Source organism: Acinonyx jubatus, chromosome E1, assembly GCF_027475565.1.
Source record: "Acinonyx jubatus isolate Ajub_Pintada_27869175 chromosome E1, VMU_Ajub_asm_v1.0, whole genome shotgun sequence".
NCBI lineage: Eukaryota > Metazoa > Chordata > Mammalia > Carnivora > Felidae > Acinonyx > Acinonyx jubatus.
Window position 1 is genome coordinate 40,270,273 of NC_069397.1, and position 10,379 is coordinate 40,280,651.

General features: G+C 54.1%; 2 protein-coding genes across 5 annotated transcripts; one reads left to right on the top strand and one right to left on the bottom strand.

Annotated features, from left to right (window-relative positions):
• The first annotated feature begins 65 nt into the window (after positions 1–65).
• Positions 66–5,214, top strand: MLX (MAX dimerization protein MLX). 3 transcript variants are annotated; one of them, XM_027049088.2, is made up of 8 exons: positions 66–861; positions 1,216–1,252; positions 1,738–1,827; positions 2,104–2,210; positions 2,462–2,561; positions 2,753–2,852; positions 3,198–3,399; positions 4,101–5,214. In XM_027049088.2, exons 1-8 carry the CDS (start codon positions 526–528, stop codon positions 4,155–4,157), a joined length of 1,029 nt encoding a protein of 342 aa, XP_026904889.1. In that variant the 5' UTR covers positions 66–525; the 3' UTR covers positions 4,158–5,214. The 3 variants fall into 3 exon arrangements, with proteins under 3 accessions (XP_026904889.1, XP_026904891.1, XP_026904893.1); XM_027049090.2 differs by having other exon boundaries at positions 66–699; XM_027049092.2 differs by lacking the exon at positions 1,738–1,827 and having other exon boundaries at positions 66–699.
• Positions 3,331–10,366, bottom strand: PSMC3IP (PSMC3 interacting protein). Of its 2 annotated transcripts, XR_008294429.1 has the most exons (9): positions 9,213–10,366; positions 9,020–9,120; positions 8,752–8,841; positions 6,603–6,714; positions 5,935–6,080; positions 5,762–5,819; positions 5,581–5,636; positions 5,379–5,494; positions 3,331–3,465 (listed from the first exon to the last, which is right to left on the bottom strand). XR_008294429.1 is itself a non-coding variant. In XM_053212780.1 (8 exons), the coding sequence occupies exons 1-8, from the start codon at positions 9,244–9,246 to the stop codon at positions 5,438–5,440; spliced, it is 654 nt and encodes a 217-aa protein (XP_053068755.1). In that variant the 5' UTR covers positions 9,247–10,365; the 3' UTR covers positions 4,827–5,437. The 2 variants fall into 2 exon arrangements, 1 of the variants encoding a protein (XP_053068755.1); XM_053212780.1 differs by lacking the exon at positions 3,331–3,465 and having other exon boundaries at positions 4,827–5,494; positions 9,213–10,365.
• Positions 10,367–10,379: the final 13 nt, after the last annotated feature.

Here is a 10,379-nt window from a genome sequence, read left to right on the forward strand (position 1 = left end):
GTGCAGTGGTTCTGAGCATAGCTTTTGCAGCTAGCCAGATTGAGGTCAGCCTTGGCCCCATCGCTGACCAGCTGTCTGCTTTGGGAGAAGCTACAGACTTTCTAGGTTCCTCGGTTTCTGTATCTGTGAAGAGGCTTAACTGGGCTAACGGGCTCTTTGAAAGCGTTTCTTCCACTGGTCTCCTGCCAGGTACCAGGCTACGTGTTGGAGGACCGGCCTTCCACGAGCCAGGCGGGGCCTCCGGCCTCACGGACCTGGCAGCCGTGCTGGGTCAGCCGAGGAGGCCAGGACTGCAGGGCCGGCAGGGTGGGGTTGGACACAAGTCCCTGGAAGCCGCGGGTCCAGCACAGCGCGTGCACACAACTCTCGGAAATACTACTTGGACGAGCCTTTTGCGGGGACTCCATTTTACAGAATGTGCGTCATGTCGCGGTGTGGGCGAGTGAGGGGAAGGACAACGTCTGTGTCAGCCCCGACACCAGTCTCCGCAGCTCCTGACCCTCGGTTTCAGTTTTCCGGGTGCGCATGCGCGGGCCGTGCCCCGCCCTCCGCCTCTCGTTCGTGGGTTGGTGGGTTTGGGTCACGTGGAAGTGCCTCGCCTCTTCCTCGCGGCAGGGGGCCCGCCCGCTGGCTGGTTTCCGGTTCGGTGGGTCGGAGATGACGGAGCCGGTCGCCTCTCCGGACGACCCCTGGGTCAAGGCAAGCCCCGCGGGCGCGTACGCCGGCGAGGGGAGGGCGGGTCGGGCTCATGCACGTGGGGGGTCCCGAAGACTAGGGGATTCCCTGCAGTCCCCAAAGGTCCCCCCGCCCTCCGGGCCCCGGGGCTGCAGAGAAGACAGCCCTCACCCTGCGCGTGCCAAGGTGGGGAGACAAGTGAGGCGTGTGTGCACGAATGTGAGGGGACCGGGCTTGCGGCGGGGGGGGGGGGGGGGGGTACGGTGGAGGAGGGAGGGGGTGGGGGCGGTGCTCCTATGGCCTATCTGCTTACTGCTATCGGGGCAATCCTGCAAACCCCTGCGCACCCCAGGCGCGTGCGTGCGTGTGTAAGTCTAAGTGAACGTACACGCGTGCATCCTGCAATTGCCTGCGCTCTCGGGGTTGGGGGTGGGGTGTTGGGGGAGTATGGTGTGTGTACGAGTGCGCACGCGCTCAGAGTGAGAGGAGGTGCCCAGTCCCGGGCGGAGGTCTGATGAGCTCCTTTGCTTGGTGTCACAGGTGGAGTATGCCTACAGTGACAACAGCCTGGACCCCGGTGAGTACCTCTCCCACGATCTCTAGCTCCCTGGTGACACTCCTGCCACAGTCCTGTGGATTCCCGTGGTCTTGCCAGCCACACCTGAGCACAGTCCACTGTCCCTGAGTGGAGTTCCTGCCCTGAGACAATGAGGGAGGAGCTGCATAAGGGGCAGGAAGCATAAGGGTATAATTCCTGCTGCTCTGAAACAAGGAAATGATGAAAATAGTGGGAGCTAGCCATTCTGTCACCCTCGTTGTGCCTAGATGCCACTTTGTGAACCGGTGGTATCATTGCAGGCCCCTGGAGCAGTGGAGACACCAGAGACAGGAGCACTGTGGTGGGGCACAGCAGGAAGTGGATGACCCAATATGGGTAGCTTTTGGGTTGAAAGGGAGAGGTCAGCATTTAAGGATCAGGAAGCCATTGTACACACAGGTGTCTGAAGGTCTAACAGTGTCCTCCTGTCCTACCCCTTAGTGATTGGGACCTCTCTTTTACAGGGCTTTTTGTAGAAAGTACCCGAAAGGGGAGTGTAGTGTCCAGAGCTAATAGCATCGGTTCCACCAGTGCCTCTTCTGTCCCCAATACAGGTAGGCAGCAACATGCCCCCACCTGGGGGGGCTCATATATACCATCATTTTAGTATATTTCCTAGACAGGAAGCTCCAGTCATCCACACGGGGGTGCTGGAGGCCTAGTGTTAGACGCAGGGTCTCACCATCTTTCACCTCATCTAGACTATTAGACGGTTCTGTCCGTTTGCTGTCTCTGAGCACCAGTTTTTTCTTCCCCACTGGGGCAAGGTGGGTTAGCTGGGCCCACTGGGCTTCAAAATGACCTCTTCCTGCCCCCAACTTTGAGCGTAGATGATGAGGACAGTGATTACCACCAGGAGTCCTACAAGGAATCCTACAAGGACCGGCGGCGGCGAGCACATACTCAGGCTGAGCAGAAGAGGAGAGACGCCATCAAGGTGACTGGGGAGGCCTGTACCTCAGCCAATGCAGGAGGGCCCTGTGTATTTCAGATCTACCCTGCCCTCATCAGTCCCCAGCATCCTTGGTGGAAGCTGCTCTAGTCCCCAGATATGAACACCTCCTTTTTTCTAGTCCCCTACCCCTTTGAGTTTGTGAGCATGGAACTTGGGTTCACAGAAAGTTTTGTGCCAGTTTGCCTGAATCTCTTGGAGTTACGGAACCCTTGTTTTCCCTCCTGTCTCCACAGAGAGGCTATGATGACCTCCAGACCATCGTCCCCACCTGCCAGCAGCAGGACTTCTCCATTGGCTCCCAGAAGCTCAGCAAAGCCATCGTTCTACAGAAGAGTATGGCCAGGGAGAGCACTGGGAGTGGTTGGGGCCAGTGGTGCTGTGAGGAGGCCAGAGCCTTACACTCACTTTCGGCCTGGCCCCGGTGGGGTGATTATAATGGGAGAGTTGGGGAAAGGGAGGAAGGGGAAACAAAGTAAACCTTGTCCTTCTGGCTGAGACATCCTCTGTGCCTACCCTCACTGCAGCTATTGACTACATCCAGTTTTTGCACAAGGAGAAGAAAAAGCAGGAGGAGGAGGTGTCCATGCTACGCAAGGACGTCACGGCCCTAAAGATCATGAAAGTGTAAGGGGGGGGGGGATGCTGAGCTTGGGGAGCCAGGGCTTCTGAGGGGACTCTGAAGCTGACTTCTGTTCATACCTTTCTCTTGTTCAAAGGCCACATCAGATAATACAGAACAGATAATCTTCTCATTCCTGTAGGTGGCCACTTAGGGGTAGGACTCTGCACCCCAACAGTCACTGATACCTAGCAGATACTCAAAGTGCCTGTGGGATTAGCGAGGGGTAGAGAGAGGGGTCACCCATTTCTGTCCCAGCAGCTCTCCGGGAACCCCTTCCCAGGGCTGGGGGAGTACATAGGGTGACGTGAGCTGCTATAGCACCTTAGCCCTGTCCTACTCGCTTTCAGGAACTATGAGCAGATTGTGAAGGCACACCAGGACAACCCCCATGAGGGAGACGACCAGGTCTCTGACCAAGTCAAGTTCAATGTGTTTCAAGGCATCATGGACTCACTGTTCCAGTCCTTCAATGCCTCTATCTCCGTGGCCAGTTTCCAGGAGCTGTCAGCCTGTGTCTTCAGCTGGATTGAGGAGCACTGTAAGCCTCAGGTATGGGGCAGCAGTGGTCAAGGGGTGCGGATTTTCTGTCTTCCTTCAGGCCAAGTGACCCAAGTCCTAATTTGTTCAGAGAGGGAAGGTGGCAACTTTTAGGTTTCTGGAGGGTCTCTTCTTTGCTTCCTGGCCCACATTTTCCTGTTAAGGTTTCATTTGGCAAGAATGATGTGGGCACTTAACTCAGGCAAGGCCTCGCTCTGGCCTTTGTTAGCTCGCGTTATGGCTGCCTAGTATGTAAGCCCTCATCACTCATAGCAGAATCACGTGGAATTTCTAGAAAGATTCCTGGCTCCCACCCCCAGGCCCACTAGTTTTCCCTGGGGTTTGTGATTATTTGTAATGGAGCCATGTGTTAATGGTATTGCATGGAGTTTGAGGCTTGACTTGCATCTCACTTTTTTGTTTCCTGACATTTTCTGGAACCACTTTAAGTGTCCTGTGACACAGAGTGGACACTCCTGTGCCCACCACCTAAATGCTACCATTCCCATTTCTTGTATTTGCTTTACCACAGAGCTGTCCATGTCTCCATCCCTTTCTCTGTCCTGTCTCGGGGACATTTCAGAGTCGACTGTAAACGGTGTTTCCCAGGGGCTTTTTCTGTTGTACTCAAGAGCATGACTGGTCCAGGCAGGTATCTGAGCCTCTGTCCTCACGTGAGCATCACTCGTGTCTTCCTCTGCTGCCCCCGCCAGACCCTACGGGAGATTGTGATTGGCGTCTTGCACCAATTGAAGAACCAGCTGTACTGACTGGGTTTTGGAAGCTGCAGAAGAGCCAACAAGAGGCCAGAGTCTCCTACTTGGCCACGGAGCCACTGGGCTTATGAGATTGGACTGCGACACTGCACACCAGTCAGCTGGTTCTCGGTGTTTGGTTCCCCAGCACCCCTTCATCCTCACTGGGGCTGGTGTATTTGTTTTGTGAAAGCTTTAATTTATTATACTGACCACAGAACTTGAGCTTACTGTCTTTCCCCTTCTCCGTAGAAGTCTTCGGGAGGGGGTCCCTGTTCTGGGGACACCCCCCTCCCCCCATAAGAGCTCCTGGTCTCTCCCCTTCTAATCCTCAGATTTTTGCTCCTGATTACACATATTGGGAAGCTACTGTTTGCATTTGGTTTGGTCTCTTGGGCAACATTTGGCCCAAGTTTGGCCATTTTGGCAGTAGTTGGATGGGAAGGAACATGAGGAAATACTCCCACAGCCAAGAGGGGTGAAAGGCCTCCTTGTGCCTTGGCTAGGGCTGCCTGGTCAGCCCAAGGTGAGATCAGGCCTCTTCTGGCCAGCTCAGGGCAGGGCTACTGGGTTCCTGCCCTCACTTGCTACTGCATCCCCTCTCCTTCCTCCCCCACATGCTCCTGCCCCCTGTGTCCCCACAGGCAGGAGCATAGCACAGAGAAGTTACATGTGACACAGCACTACATATTAAATTTTTTTTTAATATTCTAAACACCAACATCGCAATTTTGCTAAAGTTACAATTTTTGAAAGTGAACTGGGCCTCAAAATCACTCCCAGCCATCCTGTCGAGCATATCTGGGTCTCCACCATCTCAGTGCTGCTTGTGTTTCTCCCAGGACTTGGGAGTGGCGTGAAGGGGTAGAGAAGATACTTTAAAGGCCTCCTGGGGTACAGAGCCCAGAAAAGTCCTGGGTAAAGCCTTGGGCTCCTCGAATGCTGTGTATACTAGCTTCTCTCTACCCGGTAGCCTTCCTCAGGGTTGACATCTGGGAGGTTTGGTTATCCAGAGGAAATTATTTTTATATCAAATTATAGTACAATAAATATTGCCAAATGCTTTCCTTTAGCGTTCCAAGTTTAAATGCAAGCAATTGGAATCTAGATGATGAAACGAGCATGACAACCATCCACTCTGGGCTTGCTCACTCCCTGAGCCCTGTATTCTGGTTCATGCCCCTCTCCCAGCTGCTCTGCTCAAAGGTGGAAAGCAGCAGGAAGAAAGAAGCCAACCTGAAGGAGGCAGCCAGTCCACGACGTCGCTTCCATTCCCCCATCCTGCAGAGGACTCCTCAAGGGTCTGGGAGCTTCACGTTGTAATCTTCATCAGTCTCTATCCCAACTTCCTCCTGGGGCAGGGAGACCAGTAAACGAGACCTCCCTGGACGAAGACCCCAGGGTGGCAAGGAGGGGAGAGACAGAGAGAACCACTTACAAAGAACTGCTTCTTGCTCTTGGGGTATCCTTCAAGGATCGCATCAGACAATTCTGCTGCCTGACAAGAAACAAAACCACCCCTTTTCAGACGGGCGGCACTGCCTGGCGGACCCATGACCTCAGGCAGCGGTTTCTCCGGTGGCTGCCATTTCCCAGGGCCTGCTGCGGAGCTCACGCACTTACCATCCTCTTCCGCTTCCTCCATTCCTTGCAGTACTTCTGCCTCTCTCTGTACACCTGCACAGGGAAACAGCTTGCTCTAGCCCCTCAGGGGCTGCTGGGGGGCAACCTCGGCCTCACTCCAGACCTGCACAGGCAGACCTCCCCGCTACCACCCTTCCTCCTGACTCACCTGCTCTTTCTCTTCTGGAGTCACATGGTTGGTGGCTGCTTTGATGTTCTTCAGTCTCTCTCTGTAGCCAGCACATTCCTTCTTCAACTCTTGGATCTCTTTCTGCATCTCCGGTGTGGTCAGGGCACTAGTTAACTCCTTCAGCTCTGAAACCACATCTCCCTGAGGTCGCTTCTTACCCTGATGATGGGGTTTTGTCTTTCCCAGAGGGTGCTCCCTGAGGTAGGAGACTGGGCCCCTACCTTGCTCTAGGTTCTACACCCAGGGTCCAGAATGAGTTCCATATTCTGGAAATTGCGCTCAGCAGAGATTAAGGCTTATAGAATTACCAGTTTAGTCTGCTTTTCTTTCCTCTTCCATCTACAAGCAGTGGTAAAGTGTGAGGTTGAACAGACTGTTCCCTGTAGCCAGTTAAAGAAACAGGCACAGAGGGAGTGTGGGCACAGTACACTGATAATGTCAGGGAAAGCAAATGCGTGTCTTGCCCATTTATATTCAAAAGCCATTAGCTGTTTACGTCTCTTGTAACATAATGCCAGTGGCGGCCCAGCCCAGCTCTCCACTGCAGCGAGACAACATTGCAGTCAGCAAACCATTCACTTAGGGATTCCTGCCCTCTGGACTGACCCTCGCGCCAGGAGCCCCTTCCGGCATCCGCCCAGTCCTACCGGCCTCCATGTGGCGGCAGCTCTGCTGGAGGCTCTGCACCTTGGCAGTGAGGGCCACGATTTTGGTGTCCAGGCCTTGGAGGTCAGCGTCACTCACCATGTCGAACTGGTCCTGCCAGAGGTGAGACGACAAACAGAAGTGGGTGGGTGTGATGTGAAGCCACATCTGGGCAGGCCACATCACATCCGCTCAAGAACCTGGGGCTCCCCAGCCCTCCAGGGGGCCTGGGAGAACAGCGGGAGGGTCCCTGTGAGACACCATTCAGTTCGGTACTGGTCCCAACAAACAAAAAGGTATAAAAAAGTTAAAACCTGATGCCTGTCCTCAAGGGGCTTCAGGATACTGAACAGGGCAGAAATCTTAGTTTAGTGGTAAAACCACTCACTGGGCTAAAAGAGTAAAGGAACATTCTTCCCAAGGTAGTGATACCTAAATTACACATTTCCACAGTAGGAAGAACCTGGGCAGGTCAAGAGTCGTGGTGGGTGGTATTGAAGGGACTCCAGTAAACGTCTGAGGGGCCCCTCCCCTGAGAGAGACCAGCTGCCGCAAAGGACTTTGGTGGGGCTCGGGATGGGGGGTGGGGTGGTCTTGTCAGTGATGTCAGGGAGCAGGTTAGAAAGAATAGGAATGCCAGCCTGGGCAGTTTGGACTCTTCATTAAAGCAAAGTAAACCTTTATAGCAGAAGGCAGCAAACTACAGCCTGCACGCCAAATCCTGCCACATTCGGGGCTGTGAAAACAAAAATTTCTGGAAACACAGTTACACCCACTCGTTTACATGTTTACTCGTTTACATGTGATCATTTACATACTGCTCTATAATGACGGCCCTCAGTGGCTGTGACAGTTGTGTAGCTATGACAAGAGGCCATCTGGCCGGCAAAGCACAAAATTGTCTTTACAGAAAAAATGCTGCCAAATTCTCCCTTAGGGACTCTTCATTAGAGTAGTAATGTAATGAAACCTATTTCAGAAAAGTTAGTCTTGATGGTGGTGTGGTTCAGTTAAACTAGTATTCGGGGTCTACTGGACGTTAGATACTGGGGGCGGGGGGTTGTGCTGAGCAAAGGAGGAAGAGTGAGAAGTGGGCTCAGCCCTGGAAGGGCTGCAGTCTAGTGAGGAGATGAGTAAAAAGACCACCACAATATAGCATCCCTCAGGGAGGTGAGTGCCTGAAGAAGAGGCGAGGAGAGAATCCGGGGAAGGTTTCTGGAGGCGATGCCTGAGAGAGAACCTTGGAGTAAGAGTTTGCTGAGCAAAGAGGCAGAAGAGGAAGAAGGGATTTTAAAACTCCAGGCAGAGGAAGGACACAGGAGTAAAATACACCTAAATAGTCTAGTACTGGTGAAGGGACAGGTGAGGCTAGCAGCAGCCTGGAGCCGAGTCTCTATGTAGATTTCTCCCTGTTGTAGGGAGTGCTGGAGTTTCAAGTAGGGAAATGGCCCCAGATAGTACTGACGCAGACCATTCTGGCTGCAGCGTTTAAGATGTGTGAGGAGGCCAGGAGATGTGAGGAGGCTATCGTGATAGATGAGGAGCACCTGAACTCAATCAGCAATGGCAGAAAGGGGAGGGTGGATTCAGGAAGGGGGAAAGCCAACTGGATTTGCTGGCTGCCTAAGCTGTGAGGTAAGAGTGACTCCCCAGTCTCTGAGTTGGGTGAGGAGTGGCTCTAACTGAGGGAGAAGCCTGTAAAAGGAGCCCATTTAGGGGAGATGTGCATTCTACTTCAGCAATATTGATTCTGCAAGGTCTGGAAGGCATCCGGGCGGTGGTCTGGCCTAGAGATACAAAATTAGTGTCATCTGTGTTGGGGGGGGTGGGGACAGAAGGCAAATCATTTGCCAGATGATGGTTCTGATCTAGATGACTGGGAAAAAGAAACCTCCAAGCAGAAAGGGACCTTGGTAGGAACAATTCAGGATCTTCTGTCATCTATCATGTACATCTCAGATCTGGAAGTCTCGTTGAGTCTGGATCACAGCAAGGGGAGTACACACTTTGATTTAAAGGGTGTGTGGAGCCCTTTTAATGGCGTGGGCTAGCTGAGTTTCACGGGATGCCTCAAGTCAGAGTTCATTCTAGAGACTGATTCACCTAATGTCGGGCCTCACACGGGTGATAATCTGCACAGGTTTCCCTCACCTGGTCCGCAAAATAGATCTTCTGCTTGCCGTACATCTTCTCTTTGATTTTGCCTTGTTGGGCCAGCTGCTCCAGCGCCTTCACCACCGCCTGGCAGAGGGGAGAGGCAGAACCAATCAGAGGGATGATTTAGGGCCCAGGCAGCGGGAATTAGGGCCGCCAGCCTTAGGAAGCTCAAGGCTAGAATGGCTGCCTCGAGAGGGCAGCACTTCAGGCTGATTCGAGGGGCCCCAAGGGTAGGGGGGCGGTCCCAGGAGAGGATCCTCACCGCCTTGCCCAGTCCATGTTCCCGCTGCAGGTTCCCGAACACGTCCTGGGCGCTGTAGGGCCGGTTCTGCTCCTGCAGGTATCTCAGGAGAATCCCGGGGGCTACGAGGAGACGGGGCATGGGGGGGAGGTCACTCAACCGACCCCTCGCCCGCCCCCCGCCCGGGTCTCCCCCGTGCCCGCGGTCCGTTTACCTCCCGCCGCAGCCTCGGCTCGGCCTTTACTCATGGCCTTTACCGCCGCCAACTTGGAAAGCCGGACGTTGCAGTCGCTCGGGGCAACGGCTGCTTCCGGCGACGGGAAGGGCGGGCCGCAAGCGGTGATTGGCGGAAGGGGAAGTCTGGGCGAGGAACGAAGCGACCCTTCCCGGGCGCCGTAGGTCAGTGCTGTCAGAAGCCGGGTACGAGCGTGGTCCCTCGCATTTCTGGGTCCATGCAGCGGAGGTGGGGCGCTTGCCCTGGACTTCTCCCTCCCTGCTCCTCGGGACGCAGGCCGTAGTAAATCACGCCTTCACGTTCCGAGACCCGCTTCCAGCGGCAGCGGCTGAGCTCTCGTCACCGTGAGCTGGGCCGGTGTTCCAAGGGGGAGAAAAGTTGGGATCAACTCCCGCTGGGCTAGCGACTTGCTCAAGATCACAGAGCCAGTTACTCACAGGGACGTGCCCTGTCCCACGGCCCGATGCTCTTTTCGTCGGTCTCATTTGTAAAATAGGAAGAAGAGATACTAACAGGAGGGTGGTTGGAAGACAAAAATGCGTAGAAACTGGAAGGACAATACCGATATCCTTCATTGCCCGTTACTGGGCCTCGCACACAGGGGGCGCTCAACACGTGCTGTGGTGTGAACGCCAAGGCAAGGCAGGGTTGGGACGGGGCTACGGTTAAGCCACAAAGCTTGTTAGAAAAGTTTCCTGTTGGCCGAGTCAATCTTATGGCAACACCTGGCAGGTGTTTTCCACTTCTGCCCACAGTGGCCAATGGGACAAAGCCTGAAATAAGTGTTTCTAGTTTCTGAGGTCAGCTGAAGGCCAAAGAGCAGCTGTCCCTGCAGCTCAAACACTCCAGAGGAAGAGCATGGTGTTAATCTTTACAGCCTTCTGTTACCTAAATTCTCATTGGCCTTTGAAACACGTAGTTGTCTTCACATGTCTAAGGAACAATATTAAGAATTAAAAATGAGGGGCGCCTGGGTGGCACAGTAGGTTGGGCATCCGACTCTTGATTTCGGCTCAGGTCATGATCTTGAGGTTCGTGGGTTTGAGCCGCAGGTGTGGCTGCATACTGACAGTGCAGAGCTTGCTTGGGATTCTGGCTCCCTCTCTCTCTGCCCCTCCCCCGCTTGCTTTCTCTCTCTCTAAAATA